Consider the following 21,575-nt stretch of genomic DNA (forward strand, 5'->3'; position numbering starts at 1 on the left):
CCGTTGTTATCCAAGATCACTGAAGCTTACATCAACGCCACCCTCACGAGGTTCATCGAAGACAACAATCTGCTCGACCCCTCCCAAAATGGCTTCCGACCATGTCACAGCTCTGAGACTGCCGTAACAGAACATCTAAGGGGCACGTTAGATGCCGGTCGCACATCATCTTTAATCTTACTGGATCTGAGCACTGCGTTCGACATAGTGTCCCACCAGATCCTGGTGCAGCGCTTGGAGAATATCAGTGTTGGCGGCCCACCTCTTTTCTAGCAGAGCGAACCTTTCAAGAGTTCGTATCCCCCTTCTGCTCCCAGGTACAAGCTGTCTACCAAGGGGTTTCTCAGGGCTCCGCTCTGAGTCTAACCCTTTTTAAGATCTACATTCAACCTTTAGCAGCAGTAGCTAGGAACAGAGGACTAACCTTGGTATCCAACGCGGATGACACACAGCTGGTGGTAGCATTATATGATGACTCTGTGCAGGATGCACTTAAGTTTAAGGAAGATCTAACAGCCATTGCAGACTGGATGCCTGCCAATTGCCTCCAACTTAATGCCAGCAAATCTGAGATCCTGTTGGTGGGCAAAGACATTCATCTGTGGAGTGATCATTGGTGGCCATCCACTCTGAATCTCCGCCTGCCCCAAAACAGACAGTCAAAAATCTGGGAGTTTGAGTAGACTCCGCTCTCACTTTTCAGGCCCAAACTAAAGCAGTAGCCGGGGTATGCTTTGGGCTCCTACGAGGACTCAAACCACTGTTGGGCTTCTTTGATCCTACCATCCGTCAGGTGATCAACCAGGCCACAATACTATCCAGACTGGACTATGCTAGCTCCCTATACCTTGGGGCCAACAGAGCAGAGATACTTCGCCTACAAAGGGCACAAAACGCAGCAGTCAGGACTCTCCTCGGCCTGCCGAGAACCTGTTTCACTACTGGATCTATTCGCAGACTGCACTGGCTGCCAGTGGAGAAATGTATCCAGTTCAAAACTCTTTGTATTGTCCATAGAATCATGAATCTTCAATCTCCTGTTTTTCTGGGTAGTCTCCTTGTGCCCTACATACCCACCCGCCAGCTGCGCTCCATCGCCCAGCATCTGGCGGATGTTCCCCGGGTTAAGAGAGTACGGGCTGGAGGGTGCTCCTTCTGCGTTCTCACTCCAAAGCTTTGGAACTCCCTCCCTGTGAATATTAGAAGCATCAAAAATCATTCACTTTTCTGCAAAGCCATTAAAACTTATTTCTTTACTGCATAACTGATCTTTTGTGTGTCACCCGGTTTGCCTATGACCGTTGCATTTTAGCGCTGGGACGCCACGTTGCTGGGGCAGTTGTGCGCTCTATAAAATGTATAGCATACCAGAACTTCCTAAGAAAAGTGGGAATAACTCGGTCCCAAAAGTTCGCCATCACCTCCACTTCAGAAAGCCCACTTTAGGGGTGGCACTAGCCTGAGGGTGGACACGCCTATCAGACTAGCTCATTTGCCCACCTGTCCAAGTGCCAAAGAGCTCTGGACAAAAGGGGTTGGCTTCCTCTCCTGTGAGAGAACACCGATTTGCATACCAAAGGCAGTGGGCCATTTGAAGCTCCCCTGCCTTGGAATGTAATCTGCTGGTCATCCTGTGGGATGGGATGAAAACCCCCCTCTGCCCAAGCAGGCTTTATTTCTGGACTCCTGAAGCAAAGGCTTTCGCCTTTGGGGGTCAGAAATTCGTCTCTGGTGGCAGGCTGGTGAAAATCAGCACACCAGTAGCTGGTAGGGCATAGAAGTGTTTACTTGTTGGTGCTGCTGTCCCAATATCATGTGGTCTTATTCAGATCCGCCGTGTGGTGTAAACAAACGCAATGACTACGTTTCGTGGATCCGGGGATGGCGACTTGCCTGGTGTTTTCTAGCAAGGCGGCACCCATTATATGACTGTGATCAGCTAGAGTTGCGCACCGTGTGATTCACACACAACCTCTGTGCTGCTTAATGCTGCAGATAAGGACGTGCTCTAGCTCGCAGGCAAGTTTCCTGGTCCGCTGGATCACAGTGAGTAAACACAACTGAACTCACTTGCTATTTGTTAGGGCTCAGACACACTTTTGTTTGGTGTTTTATTTATATGTATTTATTTTAAAGGTTTTATATAGCGCTGGCTAGACCCGGAGGTATCAGAGCGCTTTACATGAGCATCAGATCATAGTTACAGGTTACATTGTTACAAAGGTTACATAGTTATTAGAGCATGGCAACATAGTTACTTGTAAAGTCGACATAAACAATAAGCACAAATACATAAGGGGAAAAGCAGGCAAGGGGAAAGATTCAGGGGAGGGGGTAGGAGATGGGGAAGTAGACAGGTAATGAAGGCGGGAAAGAGAAGCGGATAGTGAAGGACACAGCATGGAAAGAGGAGGGGAAGGGCGACGGGGACACAAACCGGTAGATGAGTCAAAGCAACGTCCAAAGTCCAGTTAGCTGTGATCCCAGGGGAAGTGGTATCACTTCTCTATCTCTGTTGCGGGAGGCTCCCTTTATGCAGTGCACTCTCTCAGAGGGTCTCTGAGACTCCGAGGCCTACATACTGGATACTTCCCCAAAAAGGCGAGAGGGAGTGCTTTGGCAAGAGGTGCCATACCATACTTCAGCTGTGAGTGGCTCCCTTGGCACAGTGGACTCTCTCAGCGGGTTGCTGAGACTCCAGAGTATAAATATTGGATCTTTCCCCAACAAGGGGAGAAGGAGTGCTTAGTCAAAGGGCACAAAGGACAGGGGGCTAGAAAGACTAGCAGGCAAGGCGAGAGATTCAGGGGAGAGGGGAGAGGAGCTAGGGAAGTAGACAAAGAGATAAAGAGTACTAAATGGGAACATATTTAATTAATGAGTTATTATATAGCGCTGGCTAGACCCGAAGGAAACAGAGCGCTTTACATGAGGAACAATAATGTTGCAATTTACATCAGTTAAAAGTTACATAAGTATCAAGAAAAGCATTTAAAAAACATAGGGGACAAGGTGAATGGCGCAAGGAAGGGTAAGGGGATAGGGTAAAGGGGTAGGAGGAAGATAGGACGTAGAGACGAGGGAAAAATCTGCCCAAGGTCCGGCTGGGTAGGTGATGGCGGGTGCGGGGAGTCCACAACCCATCTCCTCTTTAGCTATATGGTAGCTCCACCAGGCATCAGCCAAATCGCTTGGTCTCTACAGTCTAGGGTAAGTTCCGCAGGTTCCAAGTCCTGATGTGTAAGTAGGTTAGGGGATAGGTTCAAGGTCTGGTCAATGTCCAATTGTTGTCCCAGGGAAGTAAAACAACGTGGAGGGGACCACTATGGAAGCCATCTTGGGGTCAGGCAATGTACACTGGTGACCATCCTAAGGTCAGGCGTCTGGCAGTTAGAGTCAATATCAGGACAGTGGCCGCCAGAGAATAACAAATCCAGCGTGCACACACTATCACACGCACAGACATGCACAAACACACACAAATGTGAGCACCCACTCTCATATGCGCACATATGCACACACACAAGCACATATACAGAAACATCCAAAAACACAAGCACACATAAAATCCCATGCTTTGGCACGAGCGGCGAGCACTGCGCCGCTCGTGGAAATTCTCAACTTATGAGCAGGAAAATACTATTTTCTAGCCCGGGACCAGGGTTCAATTCCCGCCTCGGCGGGTCTTGGGCTAAAAAATTCCACGGACCTGATAATTCTCACCTTGGTGCCTATTCCAATCATGGAGTCCCACTCTGCAACTCTGGGCAATAGCTTGCTTAATCTCCTCAACGGCCCCCACAACGCTAAGGATGCCTGGCCTCCACCTTGGGGGTGCCCAGGAGTGGACACCTCACAGGGAAAGCCAGGATGGGTTCCACAGCGGTATTCGTACAAGCGCCTTGAGACCCTTGCCGGTGAGTAGTGCGCTATACAAGTATCAATTTACATTACATTACATTTACAAAGCAATTCTTTTCCCAATGATAACTAGTTTTATGGGTTGCATAGAAATTTTCTGATATTTATGTTTCCTTTGTCTTCATTGCTTGATTTTGCTCTCGAAAAAGTGTCACTCATAGTCTTTGAAATGTCACTCATAATTACACTGAAATTATGAAAATGTCACACAAAGCAATCTGAAACTTTGTCAGCCATGCCAATACAGGTTTTTCTTTGCTTGTGGTCTGTTTTATCCCATTATAAAGTCAGGAATACAAGAATCAGAATGCCTGAACTGGATGAGTTATGCATGCATGGATTTGAGAAGCATGAGAGCTCTGAAACGAGATCGGAATAGCTATAAAGAACAATTCTAAAAAAAAGTGTAGTGACATCATCGTGCTTTACAAACAAACTAACGACAAACAGGAATTCGAAATTAATTACTAATGTATGATTTGCTATGCAAAGGTATAAAATACAGATGTGATATTGTGATATATCTACGTCTGCACTCTGCAAGTTCATGAAGTCAAGAATCTTACTTAGTACTTTCCTCCTAGAGTCTTCCTCACCGGCAGCCAAAGCCGGCCAGTTCAGCATCCCTCACAGCCTGGCACTGCTACCCGACTTAAGACAACTTTGTGTGGCTGACAGAGAAAATGGGCGAATCCAGTGCTTCCGCTTAGAAACGGGTGAATTTGTGAAGGAAATAAAGCACAAAGCATTTGGAAGTGAAGTTTTTGCTGTCTCATATGCACCAGGTAAGGAGTGTAAATAATTGTAGTTGCTACATTTGAAGACACTTAACTAGTGTTTACATAGCTTATGATGAAAAAGTCCTTTTATTGATAATATAAATCACTTAGCCGATCGAGTGAATGAAAGCATACCCTGACAACAGAGCTTGACTTGAAATGCTGGCCAGTGATGTTGGTCAATACCCTGCTGAACATCTGCCCATGATCCTAAAGAGATGTGACTCGTATTCTGATGCTGCCGATTTCAAGGCTGGTACTTCAACATTTAGGCTAGATGATTTTCTTATATATAAAACAAATAGAACGCTTTTAAAATGCTTATAACGCCCAGTTGCAGTTTGTGAATAAGCACAGCTTATGACTATCTTTTACTCATAAAGGCAAATGAACAGGGGCTAGTCTAAAAGTGAAGGTAAACAAGCTTAAAAATGAAACTAATGTAGTTAAAAAGTACTTTACATTGATACTTACCAGTCTGAATAAAAAGTTAATATTTAGGATTCAGCTATCATTAACATGCAATCAATCATTTATCCCAGTGTAGGTTTTTAGGTCTTGCCTGGCAACGCAGCGCGAAGTGCTGTCGCCAGCGATACCTATTGTCGCTGACTTGCCTCTCATGCGAGACAAGAAATGGGCACACGCAGGCCGGACTGGAAATGTGAACGCCCGCGTTCACCTCGTGCAGTCACGCGCTGTGCCCATCTCCTGTCTCCCTTAATGTGGGGTGGCACACACTCACCGGGCTGACTCAGGACTCCCCCGCTGCTCTCGAGGAGTCCCTGCTCACTGGGCTCTTTCTCTCGTCACACGCTTTTTTTTCCGGCTGGCTTCACGGGCACGGGAGCGCGGGGTAGGCTCCCGTTTGCTTCCTGTCTTCTTGCGGCCCGCCCCTGTTCCAACACAGGTTGCCTGGCTTCCTGTCCGAGCCGGGCTGCGGCGGTGATTTCCACTGGTTTCTGTTGCAAGCCCGCGAGCCAGTCACCGAAGTGTTGCAGCTTCGCCAGCAGACACTGTTTTGCCAAAAATTATTTCCTGTCATACTTTTTAATACATTATAACACAAACATACCCTGGAGTCTCAATCAACAAAGACAACAAAAGACTGAATTATGCCAAAACTACTGACGAAAGCACTGGGTATATCTTTGCCCGTACAAGTGCTGAAACATGTTGACCAACATATACTGGAGGACGGCTATTTGTTGAAACCGTCTACTTGCACTGTTTTTAATATTTGTTCGTAATAGTTTAAGAATAAAAACTGTGGACATATTACGCAACAATTTTAATATTCACATTACACCTTTTTTTGCACTGCACTTACTTCCTTCCCATACACTCGATGTAATAAAATCTTGCTCACATCTGCTTTGACACATACGTTGAAAACATCCTTGGGCTCCTTCATCACTAGGATGGAGTGTCAGCCCTGTTAAAGGAGACCCAGATGATGAAGCATGTCACCATGACTGGTGAGTGATGGGAATCCTTACAAATTTTGTATATTTTTGGGTAGTTTTGGCATAATTCAGTCTTTTGTTGTCTTTGTTGATTGAGACTCCAGGGTATGTTTGTGTTATAATTCATTAATACTGGGGCTGTATGCCCTGTAGAGTCTTTAAATTTAGGCCTCTGACCCTCCCTTAAGTTTAGTGTTTCCGTACTTTTTAATACTGCGAAGGCTTGTAAATTCCTCTAAAAATGGTATGGAGAGGGCGTCAGGCATATCTTGAGCCGAGTTCATATGAAGGGCCATCCCACCACATTCCCATCGCGCGCGCACGGGGTATGGAATACATTAAAGACGGCAAATGAAGGGAGGCAGCGGAGGTGTCGACAACGAGCAATCTTGCATTGCTGCCCTGTTTAAGTCAGAAATTAAAGAGAACCGCAGCAGCCTCATGGCGGTAAGAATAGCTCAGTCCTTTTTTTCTTACTCCCTGCACCATGCCAATACAGCAGTTTCTTGTAGCCATCCTGTGCCGACCGAATCTGAGCCTGGAATAGACATTAGATCTTTCTTACTGGAGGTCGGAACAATCAGTTGTTGGTTCAGCTTCTTCTCTCAGCTTACCTCAGCCCCAGCTTCCCGTGCCCACTTACTTTGTTGGGCAGCACTGTGGTCCCTTGCTGTCCTCATCTCTCTTGCTGGCTTTTTAAATGTTTTTTTATTTTAAGCATGTTGCACCCTTACTAGTTACTTCTACACTCCCTTCTCACTGATGCACATTGCATTTAGTTCCTCCACCCCAGCCCCGCTACTCCAGTGCTCCCTCAACCCTGTGTTTTAAAGTTATTTTTCACTTTTTAGAAGGTCCTGGAACCTGCAATTTTCTGCCTGGTTTCTTCTCACTTCATTAACTTTTTATTTTATAGTTTTGATTCACTGCTCCAAGATTGGCATCTGCACTCGTGGAATGGTAATTATAAAAAACTACATGGCATCTCAACGCGAGACTCACCATACATAGCTCATTACGCATTGGTGCACTTGTTTGATGATGCATGACCACTTATACACCACACTCTTTTTGTGTATTTATTTTTTGGCCAGTACTAAATAGCAATAGTTTCTGCTATAGGAAACGTGCATTGACGAAGACAATAGAACACCACTTGTTTTTTTTAAAAAGGTTTTTAATAGGAGAGATTGATTGGCTTTGCCATTGCATGGTTCATTTTGGGGATTTATACATGCATATAAATACACCATAGAGATTTTTTGTATTCTTGGCCTGGGCCAACACTGGTTAGCAGTCCTTTAGGGCGTGTTAACTACGTATTCTGAGGTGCTTTTTGGATATACTTGTTGGACAACGTTACTGGCCCTGGTACAAGTCAGCAATGCATTCTAGGCAGCAGATTAGAATACAGCCCAGCTGACCCTGCTTGACCTTTGTGTTAATTTGAACAAAATGGAACCCTTTCCTACTCCTTGCGAGCTCTATGTAGTGGGTGGGCTGCAGCCATTCCTATGAACAACAAGCATTTGCAATGCAATAGGTCTCACAGTTATGCGAGTTTTGAGTTTTGACATTGCAAATTACAATGCCTTTTATTGTTGTTTTTGTTTTAAAAACATAAATAAAAGGCATTGTCATTTACAATGGCAATAGCTTAAACTTGAGTAACTGCGTGACCTATTGCATTGCAAATGCTTGTTTATATTGTAGCCCAGGAGAAGGCTACAGTGGAATTCCTGTCTTTTGCTGACCTCTGCAAACACAAGTGTTTTCTAGGCCATTGTGCACCCATAACTGAAAGCCTGTGAGAAAATGATGGTCGAAGCGACACGGCCGCTTGATTCACAAAAGCAGCAAGTGATTTGAGAATTAATGCTAAATACCAGGAGTGATATATGGAATAATCTCCCTGTGATGTCATGTGTTGCTGACTCTATGGTCATTATCTTGTGGAACAGAAGTATAAGGGATTACATCTTGTTACACTGATATCACTGTAGGAGTGGTAGACACGTCCTCCTGCCTTGTGGCATGCAATAGAGCGGTGGAATAATGAGAACTGTGCCTCCATATTGAGTTGATGACCAAATGAAGCAAACATTGATTTGCTTAAGCATATAATGTCAATTATTATTATTTTGTAAATGAACTCTAAGCAGCCACACTACCCCTGTCATATTTTCTACCCTTGTCTGTTATATTTTGAGAAACAACCTTTACGAGGGTTTTACCATGTTGTACCTGTACCACGCATTTTTTTACCACGCTTATTTGTAGAACGCATATGCTTTTACTCCGTATGCCTTTACCACACATTTAAGTTAAGTTCAAGGGTGTGGGGGGGTCTCCCCCAACAAATACAATGTTTAAGGATATATATATGTTGTAAAAGCATTTGCAATCTAAAGAAATGCTGGGTAAAAAATGTGTGGTAGAGACATGCAGAATATTTCCCAGCGTTGTTCCATCATACAACCTTATATTTTAGAATATTTCATAAGCTTATGAACTCAGTAGATACGAAACACACAAGACAAATAGTCTTTATCAATTAGTGGATATAAATTTAGGGAATTGAAGTGGGATTCTCCAGTAAATGGCAGTGGGTAGTATATATCACTCATAGTCTAGGCAGTAGCAGACAAAATCTGAGTTTTGCATTAGTAAAAAATGGCTGACACTGTAAGATAGTTATACTTGTGTTAGTGAATATACAATCAATCACTAGTTATCGCGATGGCAGTGGACATACAACTGGTCAGCATGAAGGGAAATTTAAAGAGAAAAAGTGGGAGGATAAGTAACTTATTGAAAGGGCATGAATTACGGAGGAAGACATTTTTTGGCAACAATTAATGATTTAGAACATGGATTGACTCCTTTAGCCCTTGTTTTTTTGTGTTAGACACTTCAGTCATTACTTTGAAACATATTCACACATCAAGGTTGAGTCCTGAGGGGTAGTTCTCGCTCACCATCATGTCGTTGCAGTGTAGGTGTATTATACCGCCTCCCAGAGAGGACTTTCATTAAGTGCATGCTGCACAATGTGTTCAAAAGTAGCAAATGCTAGCAGGAAATATTTGGTGAATGAAGAAGCTGCATTGAAACGTTTTCCTCCAATAAATGCAGCACATTCTGTGTATTAACCATGTCAATCAAATGCTTACTTGAAATATGATAAGATATGTGTGTTATACTTGCCTGGATTTCAATACTTTTATTTACGTGATGATTTCTGTTGCAGATTTATAAAATGGGGGAAATCATTGCCCCTAATGGATCAATGATTTTGCCATAGACACAGAAAGGAATAAACCTTGGCAAACAGTGTCACCCCATGAAGATTTGTCAAGAGCAGATGCTGTGTGTATGCACATTTTAAGAGCACTTTGTCCATTGTTTGAAGGTTAACATGTATGTCCCTTACCGTGATCTACATCTTTCACCCAAATTCTGGACTTTATAAGTTTTATGTTTCTAGCTTCAGCTGTGGCAAGAAGAGGCACAAAGCCGAGTGGAAGTACTATAGAGGGAGCAAGGTCATTTGTAAAATTTGCAGAAACAAAGGACACTTTGCCACAGGTTGCTGCAGTGAGAGAGAGTAGATTAGAAAGTGGGCATGGGTTCGAAAGTATCAGAGGCATCTGTGCTTCAAGTGGATTGTGCAAAGTGTGCTTCACTCGTGCGAAGCAACAATTAGCAAGAAACCTATTCCCTAGACTCTCTAGCAAAGCATGCTTGTGCACACATGAAAAAACATTTACTTCCTTTCATACTGTGGACTATAATCTCCTCTGGTAAATTGTGTCAGGACTTTAGGACTCTGTAATCAAATTGATCACTTCTTTTCTAAATGGTAGATCACAGTTGGTCCGACTTTCCCCTTTCAGTTCAGCTAAAACTCCAATCGAACTGTTGGGTATCTCAAGGTTTCTCTCTTCATACCTTTTCAACTTATATATCCATCCCCCTGGTGCACTGTCCAAAAAAAAAAAATGAACGTTAAAATATATTATTATGCAGATGATGTGCAGCTTCTTTTCACAATTGATAACACCGCTGAATTTAAGAAATTCTTCCAAGACACAATGTTGTTCATCCAGGATTGGATGAACAGCAACCATTTAAAACTAAACTTTGACAAAACAGAGGTAATTATCACCAAAAATAAGCTAGACCTTTGGAACCCCTCTTTTTGGCCCTCTGAGATGGGTACTCTGCTCCTCCACCCTCCCCCCCTGAAGTTAATCAAAAGCCTCAGTAAGTAAGTAAGTAAGTAAATTTATTGTTTAGGTTCATTAAAACCATTACAAAAAATGCATTAAAACAAATCTCCACGAGAGAAGTTAAAAGAGAAAATGTAAAAGCAAGAAATTTTAGTTAAAAGGTAACAGTTCTAAAATCAGTCAAAAACATGGGTGGCATATTGTTCATAGCAGCTGGTCGCAGCCCGAGGTTTCCTCTTTAGCCAACTGCCTGGCATGGTAGTTTCCGTTCTGCTAATTTCAGGAATTTCACCAGCTTCCCATTTAGCGGTGGAAGACCAGGATCGAAACAAGCAAGGACTGCTTGTCTGCGTGAACGGATATTTAGTTCGTCAAAGGCTGTTTTTAACAGAGCTGCTCTCTCCTCGTTCAGCCTCGAGCAAGTGCATAGTAGATGTTCTTAGTCTTCCACCCCTGTTCCGCATCTAGTCCCATAGTTCGTTCTCAGCCACGGTGGTAGGTGTGGAATGGCAGGTAGGATCCCTAGCCTATGTTTTAAAAAGGCTTCTTTTGTTTTCCAGCCATATCCCAGACCAAAATATGCTTGGAGCCCCGGTGTTTTGTATGTGCACAGAGTCATCCAGGCATGACGCCTGTGAGAAAAGGTGGCTTTGTCCTCCACATGCGAGTGTCTTTTTAAGCTCTTGTTCACTGAGTGCTTAAATTGCGCATGCGATAGAGGAATCTTCCATAGCTCTTTTAGACCTGTGATGCTCAGGGACTCCTCTAAGTATTTTTTCGCCGGTGTTCTAGAGGAGCTAGTCAGGTATTGCCAGAGCTGTTGATTCAAGGAGTATTCTGGTGAGTTCTTTATTTTGTGCCAACACTTTATGTATGACCCTCTTCGTGCAAGCGTTTGGCTCGTCAGACCAAATTCTAAACGAATCTGAGCTTGTGAGGTGTAGGATGGCAGATTGAAGAGAAGTCTGTAGGCCTTTGATATGGTTATATCTACAAGTTTTGCGTCAGTACCTCTTAGGGCCTCACTGCCATACGTGATTGATGACTCTATTTTAATTTTTGCCACTCGAAGCAGTGGCAGTAGAGTCTCACCGCTCAAGTTGGACGTTTAGCTGTTTCAGTGTCAGGGTTATTAGCATCCCTTTCCTCTTGATGGCTTCTAATTGGTTTTGGTAGCGGCCGCCTTTATCCACTATGATCCCAAGGTATTTATATTCCGAGCAGTTAGAGATTACTTTTGTGCCAAGGGACCAGGTGTGCAGCGTTTTGTTCCTAGTTATGGACATAACTTTGGTCTTATTGATGTTGACTTCTAATAGGTTGTCATTGGCGTATCCATGGAGCGTGTTAATCAGATTTTGAAGGCCCACTTTCGTGTGGCTAACCAGGACCACGTCATCAGCATAAGATATGCTGGGCAGCGCTTTGCCCCCTAACCGGGGGGCGTGGGAATTGCAAGCCTCTAGTGCCGGTGGCAGGTCAGCTGTAAATAGATTGAAGAGGGTAGGAGCTAGCACACACCCCTGCTTTAGGCCTTTTGTAGTTGGAATGCGCCTAGAGAGGTGCGAGCCATTCCCAAGCTTTACCTGGACCCACGTATTCGTGTGCAATTCAATCAGGAGACTTAGTAAAGACGAGGGCATCCTCCAAGAGGCCAGTTTCTGCCAAAGGATTCCTCTGTTGACATTATCGAAGGCTGCCTTAAAGTCCACAAAGCAGAGATGGAGAGCCTGTTTGGTCGCTCTTGCCTTATCGATGAGTAATGAAATGGCCACCAGGTTTGTTGTTGTTCCGGTGTCTCTACAGAATCCCGTTTGGCTAGATGGTATTAGGCTATGGTTTGTTGCCCATTCTCGCAGCTGGGTCGGTAAGAGGCCCGCAAAGTATTTAGCCTCAATGTCTTGGAGTGCAATCAGGCGGTAGTTTTTTGGGAGTATTCTATCCCCTGCCTTATAAATCGGTGAAATGATTGAACCCCTCCATGAGGCAGGAAGGCGCCCCGAGTAATTGACAGACATAAAGAGGGGGGTCAACGTGTCAGCCCAGTATTCCGGTTAGAGTTTAAAAAGTGCCGGAGGAATTCCATTAGGCCCGGCTGCGCCGTCTTTCCTGCCTTTGGAAATTAATTTCCTGATTAGAACCGCAGAAGGTTCATGTTTGGCATCTTCACATGGTGAGACTGTTTGAAGTGGTCGGCCCTCAGGTGAACATGGGGCTCATTTGTTTTTTCGACCTGTTGATTGAAGTGTTCGTCAAGAAAGGATTCCCAAGACGATTTGGTTATATAAGATGTTAGGCCATTACTTTTCGGATTTAACATTTTGTTTATAATGGACCAAAATTGGACGCTGTTGTTGACCTTGGAAGCATAGTGAAGTTTTGCCCAGAAGTCTTCATCATTGGTGCTTTTGATTACCCATTTCAGCTTTTTGATATCAGCACGATGCTTTTGTAGCTGCGCTAGAACCATTCCGTCTCCCGGGCTTTTCTTCAACAGTCTTAAAGATTTGTTAATCATTTTTTTGTGGGATTTCATGGCCAGTTTCTGGGTGCTTGAGATCTTCCTTGTGACACCAGATGCAAATGGTGGAAAGTGCTGTACGGTTGTTGAATAATTGTTTGCAAACTCAGTCGTGAATTTTTCCCAACCTGCTACTGTATTGCCTGAAGGGTAATTTGAGTAGTTTAATTGCCTTTTTGCAGCTTGAAGTACCTCCTCAGTATTTGCTACCGAAGTTATGATTCGTTTTAGATTTATGGTGTGGCTGTCCTGCGGTCCTATTGCGTTTGAAAGTATGGCCTCAGGAAGGTCTCCTAGGATGACTTCTTGAGGGCGATGGTCACTGTCACCCTTGTCCCCTAAGTTGAAGCCTAATACATGTTGGAACAGTGAGAGGGAGACTAAAGTGTAGTCAATTGTAGAGGTTGTCTTGCCTGAGGTGAATGAGGCCACAGATGGTGAATCATCAGGAAATCTACCATTTAGAGCCCTCAGGCCCATATGTTCCAGATCTTCCAGTAGTGATTTTGCAAGCTTGGATGCTTTGCATTGGCTGCTAAATGATTGAGTTGGTATATTCCAATGGTATGACTGGGCCTGAATATCACTGTTTGCAGAAGACCCTAAGATGCATTGGTTAAGGTCTCCAGACAGAATTAGGTTTGTTGATGTTTGAGTAGTAATAGTGTGATGTAAGTGGTCCATTAGAAGTTTCCCCTCATGTCTCTTATTTTTTGGGTTAATGTAAGTGTTGGTCAGCTGGATCTCTTTATTTATGCCCCCAAAGTTAAGTGATAACTCTACTGTATTTGTGGCCGAGGAATTGGTGGTTAGAGCCTGTGCGTTACCAATAGTTGATATTTTGAGGTAAGTTGCTAGGCCTCCTGACAACCGACCAAACTTGCTTTTCCTTGTTGCTGCGGAATGGTAGCAGGTGTAACCCTCTAGATGAACCGGCTCTTCCAGCCACGTTTCCTGGAGGAGGAGGATGTCAAATGATTTCACGTATTGTACGAAATCAGTGTCTGCTACTTTGTTGTTAAGCCCGTTTATGTTCCACGAGCATAGTTCCAGGTGTGGTGCGTCTATGCACATATCCGGCTCTGTTGGATATCCTTGTCATTGGGGATTCATTGTTGTATTATTTATTCTGAAGAGCCGATGTTCAATCGTGCGATGCGTGTTGGCAGGCCTTGAAGTGTTCTCCGCAGGTGTCACCTGAACTGCTGTAGGATAGCGACCCAAAGCGCCCCTCAGCACAGACCTTGTCATTGAAGTTGTGTTGGGTAGTCGCTGCTTGGGCCTCTCGAGCAAGGGCAACGGGTATCCTGTATTATGGTGGACGACTGTGTTAATCCCCCATGTTTTAAGGAGACCTTGCTCTTCGAAGATTTTATTAGCGATTTCAGGCGAAATCCATGTGGCTTTTGTCGCCTCGTTAACGTCCAACCTATCAGTTCTTATAATTTCTATAGAAAGCAGGTCCGCTGAAGATGTCTTTTAGCGCTGGTATGGTACTGAGTAGTCGTAGTAGATTCCCTCTGTTTAGGATGTCAAATCGGCCCTTTGATTGGTACTCAGGAGTAAAAATTATGCTAGTCGGGAACTTGTTTGGAACATGCGACAGAGCGGTTAACTGGTTGTTAAGGACTTGAGTTCTTAGATTGTTATAGTCAAACTGAGGCAATGTTCCAATGGAACTGTCTCCAGAGGGGAGAGTTAGTGAAACGGGCACAGAAGGAGCTGCGGTGATGCTTGCTATGGTGGAAGAGAGCATAGTTTGGGGGCTCGGGAGCCGTGGTTCCGTCAGTTCTTGGGGGCGGGACCTTTCACAGAGGGACATGGTTGGGTCATCCCGTGCAGGATCCATGATCTGATTTGCCTGTACCGCTCCAGGCTCAGATATTCGAAGTGAAATGAGGGGGCTCCCATCGATCGCTTTGTTAAGGACATGCTTGTCCATCGTATTCTGCTTCCCGATGTTCCCGCCAGATGAGACTCTGCCGTCCTCCAACGTGGAAACTGCTGTGCTTACTGGCGCATGTACTCCATTGGGGGAAAGTCTGGGGCCCATAGAAAGTGGGTCTCTTCCAAGGTTGCTTGCTGTGTTAGGACCCATGACCTGCTGCTCATGTCTTTTTCTTGGCTGAAAGAGTGGGTAAACTTCTGGCATACTTGTTAATGTTTGTTTTTTCCGGCCTTTCCTTTTCTGTTATCGCCGCCCTTTCGCATTGAGGGGTGGCTTATTGACCTTTAGGGGAGGAGTGGAACAAGTTGACGTGTGAGCCGGTTCCGGCGCCAGAGACCCAGCCGGTGACACCAATAAAACTTTTTCAAAGGTACTTGATGTAGTTGACCTTCCTGTTGGTGCTGCATGGAGGGCTGTTTCGGCCGGATTGGTGCACCGGGGCCTTGCGTTTGTCCCTTTAGACAGCCCTTCTATTAAACAGGATACAATTTCTGGAAGTGCTGCAAGTTTGTCAATGATGGGACTGCAACTGCATGCCAACTTTGCCTCCTGCTGAGCTCTGTTGATTAGCGAGTTTAGTTGGCCGAGTTTATCATCTATCCGCCCAACAAAGACAGCCAAGGTGTCGAGTAGGGTCAGCTGTAGGTCCATTTTGTCCGATTGGAAGTGAAGAGTATCAACGGTTCGTTGCATAGTGTTGAGCAGGATGTCCCACGTGTTTGATACTTCAGTCGCTTGGGATCTTGATGGTGGCCCGGTACCAGTGGCCCCTTTTTTAGGAGTTGAAGACAGTGAAGAATTGGGTAAGGAGGTTGAATTTGAAAAGACGCCCTCCCGGATCCCGATATTGGCGAAGATAGATTAATGCCCGTAGTCGGAATGTATGCGGCAACTAGATCGGCCCATTCTTGTGAACCCGAGTAGGTTGTATTGGCGAGGCCGTCGCTCCCAAGGTTTGGTAAATTTGCCACGTCCTCCTTGCTTTGGCCTAGCTGATCTTTAGCAACTCCTTCGGGGGGCTGTAAGTGAGGGCTTGTACTGTCCTGATGGACTAGATGGCTATTATCTGCGATCGGCAAGTTGTTTAAGTTGCCTGGATCTTCGCTGCTTAGGATTTCTTGCCATTGAAAAACCTCCCTGCCACTGCTGGTGGTAAAATTGGGCAGAGAATGCTTTTGTGTCTGACTGATTCCGCATAGGGGTGTACCTGTTAGTGCCGGTGGAGAATTGAGATCCATGATGGATGAAGGAAAGACGTGGCCCCCCTGTCGCCTTCCAGGGGCACTGAAGGTGTGCAAGTGGCCATGTAAGAGGGCTTGCCTTCAACCGAAGCCCCTGTTTCCCCCGCTCTCGCTGAACTCGATACAGGTTGGCCGACCAATATAAAAGAGTGAGTTGAAGTGCGACTAGCTTGGTCCAAGGATTGATCAGTATGTGGATCCACCGTGGATAGGGGGAGAAGTGAGTCCTGGAGGCCCAGGATTTTGCCGCTGGTCGAGAAGATGGTTGAGAATGGATCCTTCAGAAAGTTGAATTTTGATGTGATCTTCGGTAGTCGAAGAATAGGACGAGGAATCGCAACTAGTGAGACTCGATCGCTAGACGCTCTGGGTTCTCCTTGGGAGCTGCCTTCTTTGGCGTTTTCTGTTTCATGAATGCTTGGTGCGGTCTCCGACTTTGCTTTCGACTTGGTTTTAGTTTTGGGCTTCGGCATGCTCTCGAGGTGGACCCTTTTCTTGCCTGACCTCATGTTAAGTTTGGTGGGTCACTGCAGGGCTGTCGGAAGTCGGAGGTAATCGCACACCACTCCGGAGGGAGTAGGGGGTCAGAATGTTATGGTGCTGACTGTCCTGTAGATCGTTTATCTTTGTCCACGCTTTCTTCTCCCCTTTCCAGGCAAGCCTTTACCACAGGTACTCTGCTCGCTCGGGCTAAAGAGCAGAGGCTGGGGCTGAAAGGCTAGGCCTATACGGCAGGCTGGGTGGATCGCCCGGATCGTTTGTCCGGAATAATACGTTTGTGAGTTTGGGAGTTTGGGAGATGAGCGATCCACAATGAGCTGTTAGGGCTAGCAGGCTATTGTTTGGTGCAGATTAAAGGTAATCCGTCAATGAGGGGGACTGGCCTCCCCTTTGCTGGTGAAATGCTGCTAATGGTATTTGGAAGGTCTAAGGAGTCTGCTGCCTACTCTGTGGGTCACAGTGGGAGTCGCAGCAGGGGACCCACAGGTCGTGAGAGGCACCTTGCCACTTTCTCCGGCTCCACTGCCATCACTGATCCTCCCCCGCCGCTACTCACAGCTCCACTCCAGAAATTCCGCTGCTCTGGTTGCAAGCCCAACGCCGGCAGTCTCCTCGCAGAATCCCGCAGCCTTCCCCCGGCCACCAAGCAAGACCAACTGACCGATCGAGACCAGGCGATGCTGGGCAATATGTTTTCACGCCGCGCCCCACAAGGCACCCGCCGGTCGATTCAGCACGGCTTGGCGCGGCGCCCCCTGGAGTTCAACCAACTTCCACCAGAATCCTCAGGGGGGAGGTGCTCAGGGACGCTCTAGATACTCTAGATGCTGGATGCTGGACACCGACTCCCAGCGACCCGATGATTCCCTGATTCCGGTGACTCCCTGACTCCCTGATCAGTCCACACGCTGCACCAGAGGGCACTTGGCTGTTGTTCGCGCTCGCAGCCCCTTACCCCAGCACAGGGCTGGCTCAATACAGCATGAGACCGCTACGCCGATACCGCTTCAGTTCCGGAGCCGGGTCTGATCCACGCTTTCCCTCTCTTGGCTCTCACGGCTGCGGCGGCTCTGCTCAGCCGCTCGGGAGCCGCGGAGGAGGTCCTGCAGTAGCCTCCGTTGACTTCAGCGAGCTCCTGCCTCAGCGGTTTCTCGGTGGACTCCGATGGGCTTCAACGGGTTATCACGGCAAGACTAATGATAAACCGGCAGCCGGCAGCCCGTTCTCCCGCAGCGTTCTCCCGCAGCGGCTCGTTGACCTGCTCGGAATGGCGTTTACTGGCGTTCTCCTCAGTGTCTCAGTGTCCTTATCGACAAAGATCTCTCCCTGAAACCTCAACTTGGATCTGTGATTTCATCCTACTTCTTACAAAATCGCAGAATCAAGAAAATAAGAAAAATTCTTACTGTGGAGGCACTGGTTCAAGTCATAATTGCCCTGGTTATATCAAGAATAGATCACGCTAATTCCTTTTACCTGGGCATCCCTGATTGCCTCACACGCAGGCTCCAAATGGTCCAAAACCAGGCTGCTCGGTTGATTTTCAAACTTCCCAGGCTTTTTCACATCTCTCCAGTTATAAAACCACTCCACTGGCTCCCGGTTGCTCATAAAAGATCTACCTTTAAAACATGATGCATCATATTTAAATCAGTCAACATGAAAACCCAAGCCTTCATAAAAACGTGTGTCTAAAAGTACAGTCCCATTTGAAATCTAAGGTCTACCCATCTGCATTATCTATCGATCCGTATTTCAATAAGAAAAGTACAGGTGAATTCAGATTTTCAGTTATTGATATCCCCCACCCATCCGCCCACCCCGCCCCCACCCACACACCTGGAACTCCTTGCCCTTTGAAATTAGGATGACACCCAACTATGTGAAATTTAGATAGCTGTTACAAAATGGCTCTTTAAGCAAACTTACAATTAACATCTTTAAGCTGCCGCCTGGGTTAGGTTACTTCAGCACCAAGAAACTGTCTGGTGTATGTGCGCTCAACAAATGTTAGTAACATAACATAACACTGCTCCAGTTCGAAATAGGCTGAAAAACAAATTTTCAGAAAGGGAGACTTTAATTCACTATTTAGTACTTCATCTTGCAGACTTGTATGGAATGACACTCATTAATTTTTTGTTACTTCGCCTTGGATATACGCATTGTGTGCCCGATTCACAAAGAACATCAGCACTCGCGGCAGGATCTCCGCAATGAGAAATTACAGTACGGATATCCCACCATTAGTCCGGAGATCCCACCATGACTGCAGAGCCTACACCACGAGTGCAGAGAGTCTTTGTGAAGCTGGTCGTGTTTTTTTAGTTGTTTCTAGCAAACCTTGTTGGTATCGGTATGCATTGGGTACTTGAAATGTTTATTTTCCTGCAGCCTACAACAATTTCCTCTGTCACTAGGTCTGTATATCACGATGTTGATTGGTGCAAAGGAACGAATGAGAAGAGGTGTGAGAGGGCTTGGCTGGGTACCCACAAGAGGTTGTCCATCCCCTTGGTAGTGTATCCAGTGTCATGCACAAATGATGGCTTCACTTCCCGCTGCTGTCCCTTTGAATCATCGCAATGACGCCTCTCACTGCAGAGAAGATGAATCAAAAAACCCAATACCAAAGGTTCATGGCAGTACTTGTGGAATTCGAAAAGTTGAATTCATTGTGTGCCCCCGTCCCTCGTATTAGTCATGGAAGCGGCTGCCAGCGGTGACATGGCTCCCACTCATCTGCCAGAGACTTCCGCCTAAATTGCTCCATGTTGGTCTATCCCAGTGTTTGATGAAATATTGATCTTTCGTCCCTGTGGCACTGCTAGAAAATTTTACGTTCATGATGAGCAATTTTGAAATGTTACATCAAAGCACCGACTGACTGACTTCTGACTGAGCCTTTCACTTCTGTGGTCGTTTAATGAGTTTTCTGTCAAATTAAAGTAAACTCCAGCTGCTTTCCAGCGCACTAAAAATAGTGATTCTTCTGAGACTACATCATAGCAACGAATTTCAAAAAGAAACCCAAGTTCCGAATTTAAAAGGAAACATTCCTCTCAAGCTTTCCTCCTATTTCTACTTCTCATAAAGAAGTACATCGTACATAGATGGGCAGACAACATATGCACATGTGCTGCGATGAACCCCAGCCCCTTTTTAATTTAATTTGCTTCTTTATTTCAGACCAACTGGATTAGTTTATGTAAGAACCTGGGTTATTAGATAAGAAGGGTGGGAGCCCCACTGAAATAATAAACACAGTCCCTCTCAGGCTGAGCGGTAAAAATTCACTAAATAAATCTGTGCTTAAACCTCTGGAACCTGGTCACAAAAGCAGTCAGCCTTAACTTAAAGGCAATGTGTAAAGTATTTATGCAGCACTCCTACTGTAATAAAGTGAAAACACTAGACAAAACAATCCCACACCAATTTAGTAAAATAGAGTAAAATTTAGTAAATATAATGACCCCAAAATAACAAACATGCAATTAGTACAACCGGAAATATGAGTTTTTAAACATTTAGGTGAAAATATTGCAAACAAAGCACAAACTGACATTCACGGTCAACTGGTCGGGCTGGTCCAGGGGAAAGTCACAAGTTCAGACCAACCAAAATGAACCTCGGGTCAGATACAGGAACCAGGGTTGTCCCTCTAAAAACATACTCTCACAACTCCAGGGGAGGAGCTGCCATTCATGTTGGGGGGACCGTGAGGAAGTTTTTATCTGCACAAAGAGCAGGTTGTTCGTCGCCGGCAGTCAGTGTTGTAGCACAAAGAGCTGCTTGCCGCTGAAGCTTTACGTTGCTGGTTGTTGCAGGCTGTCGCTGTGGGCGTGCATGCAGGTCCTGCTAGATATTCACTTTTGCGGTCATCACAGGTGGTCAATTCTTGGCGAAAAGAGGTCACTTCACAGTCACCCAAAACTTCTGTATCTTAATCTTTACTTCGGGAGGAGTACACTCTGATGCCAGCCAAAGGTTCAGAACTGGATGGTACATCTTGGGGATCAGGAGTCACGCCAGCAGATGTCAGCAGCAGGGCCCAGGCAGGTCCAGCGTTTTTTGACCTCTGGAACCTTGTTGTATCTCTGTAGCTCATACAGGAGGTCAGCCAACTGACCCTTGGAGTTACTTGTATGGAGCCAGGGTTCAAGGCAAGTAGGTCCAATCTTCCTTCTGCAGAGACCAGGCATTCCTTATTCTTCCACAGGTCCAGGAGTGTTCTGATGAGAGGCTCTGAAGATGATACCTTTATACCTGGTTCTTGCCTTTGTGAGGGGGAATTCCTTGATCTACCTCGAAAACTGGTTATGGTCAGTTTTTCCTCTGGTTCTGGCTCCAATCTGTCTTTGTTAGCAAAGGCAAGGGTAGGTCTGGTGCCAGGTTCCAGTGGGTGTACTGCAGGCAGGGTCCTTTTGAAGTGTAATCAGGGAAGGACACAACTCCTCCCTAGCCATCCTGCCAGGAAGACCCTCTCCCTCCACACCTAGGTCTTTTTTGTCCCACTGTCTGAGAGCAATACACAAGACACAACAGGAGAACAGTTCACAGACATGTGACTGTAGACTCAGGCAGAAAGCCACATTTGGTTTAGGGCAGAAAAAATGCCAACTTTCTAAAAGTTTAAATGGGGGGGATAGGCCCGACAGACTGGATACAGGTAGGGCCTTTATATATATTGTACAAATTGAATTATCTAGTATCCACGTCACGTACACTGCTACTGATTCTGCAAATAACCACGCTATATTCCTCTCGTGATTAGGTATATTTAATTACCTTATTTTTCAGAATATTCTCATTTTTTGTATGTAAGGATTCTGGCCTTCACAAAGTTACACAAATTGCTTCATACCATACATTACAAACATTTAAACATGACAAATGGATATTTAGACAAACAGTTTAACTAAAGAAAATTTCACAATTTTTTAACAAAATATGTAAAATACCAATG

The 21,575-nt window shown here is 45.5% G+C and overlaps 1 protein-coding gene across 4 annotated transcripts in view; it reads left to right on the forward strand.

Annotated features, from left to right (window-relative positions):
* The window catches only part of PAM (peptidylglycine alpha-amidating monooxygenase), a 1,252,349-nt gene that overhangs the window by 1,105,149 nt on the left and 125,625 nt on the right, over positions 1-21,575 (forward strand). For all 4 annotated transcript variants that reach the window (XM_078675446.1, XM_078675447.1, XM_078675444.1 and 1 more), the window contains one exon: positions 4,506-4,706. In XM_078675446.1, coding sequence (XP_078531572.1) covers positions 4,506-4,706 — 201 coding nt within the window. The remainder of the gene's footprint in view (positions 1-4,505; positions 4,707-21,575) is intronic.

Source organism: Lissotriton helveticus, chromosome 2_1, assembly GCF_964261635.1.
Source record: "Lissotriton helveticus chromosome 2_1, aLisHel1.1, whole genome shotgun sequence".
In the NCBI taxonomy this organism is placed as follows: domain Eukaryota; kingdom Metazoa; phylum Chordata; class Amphibia; order Caudata; family Salamandridae; genus Lissotriton; species Lissotriton helveticus.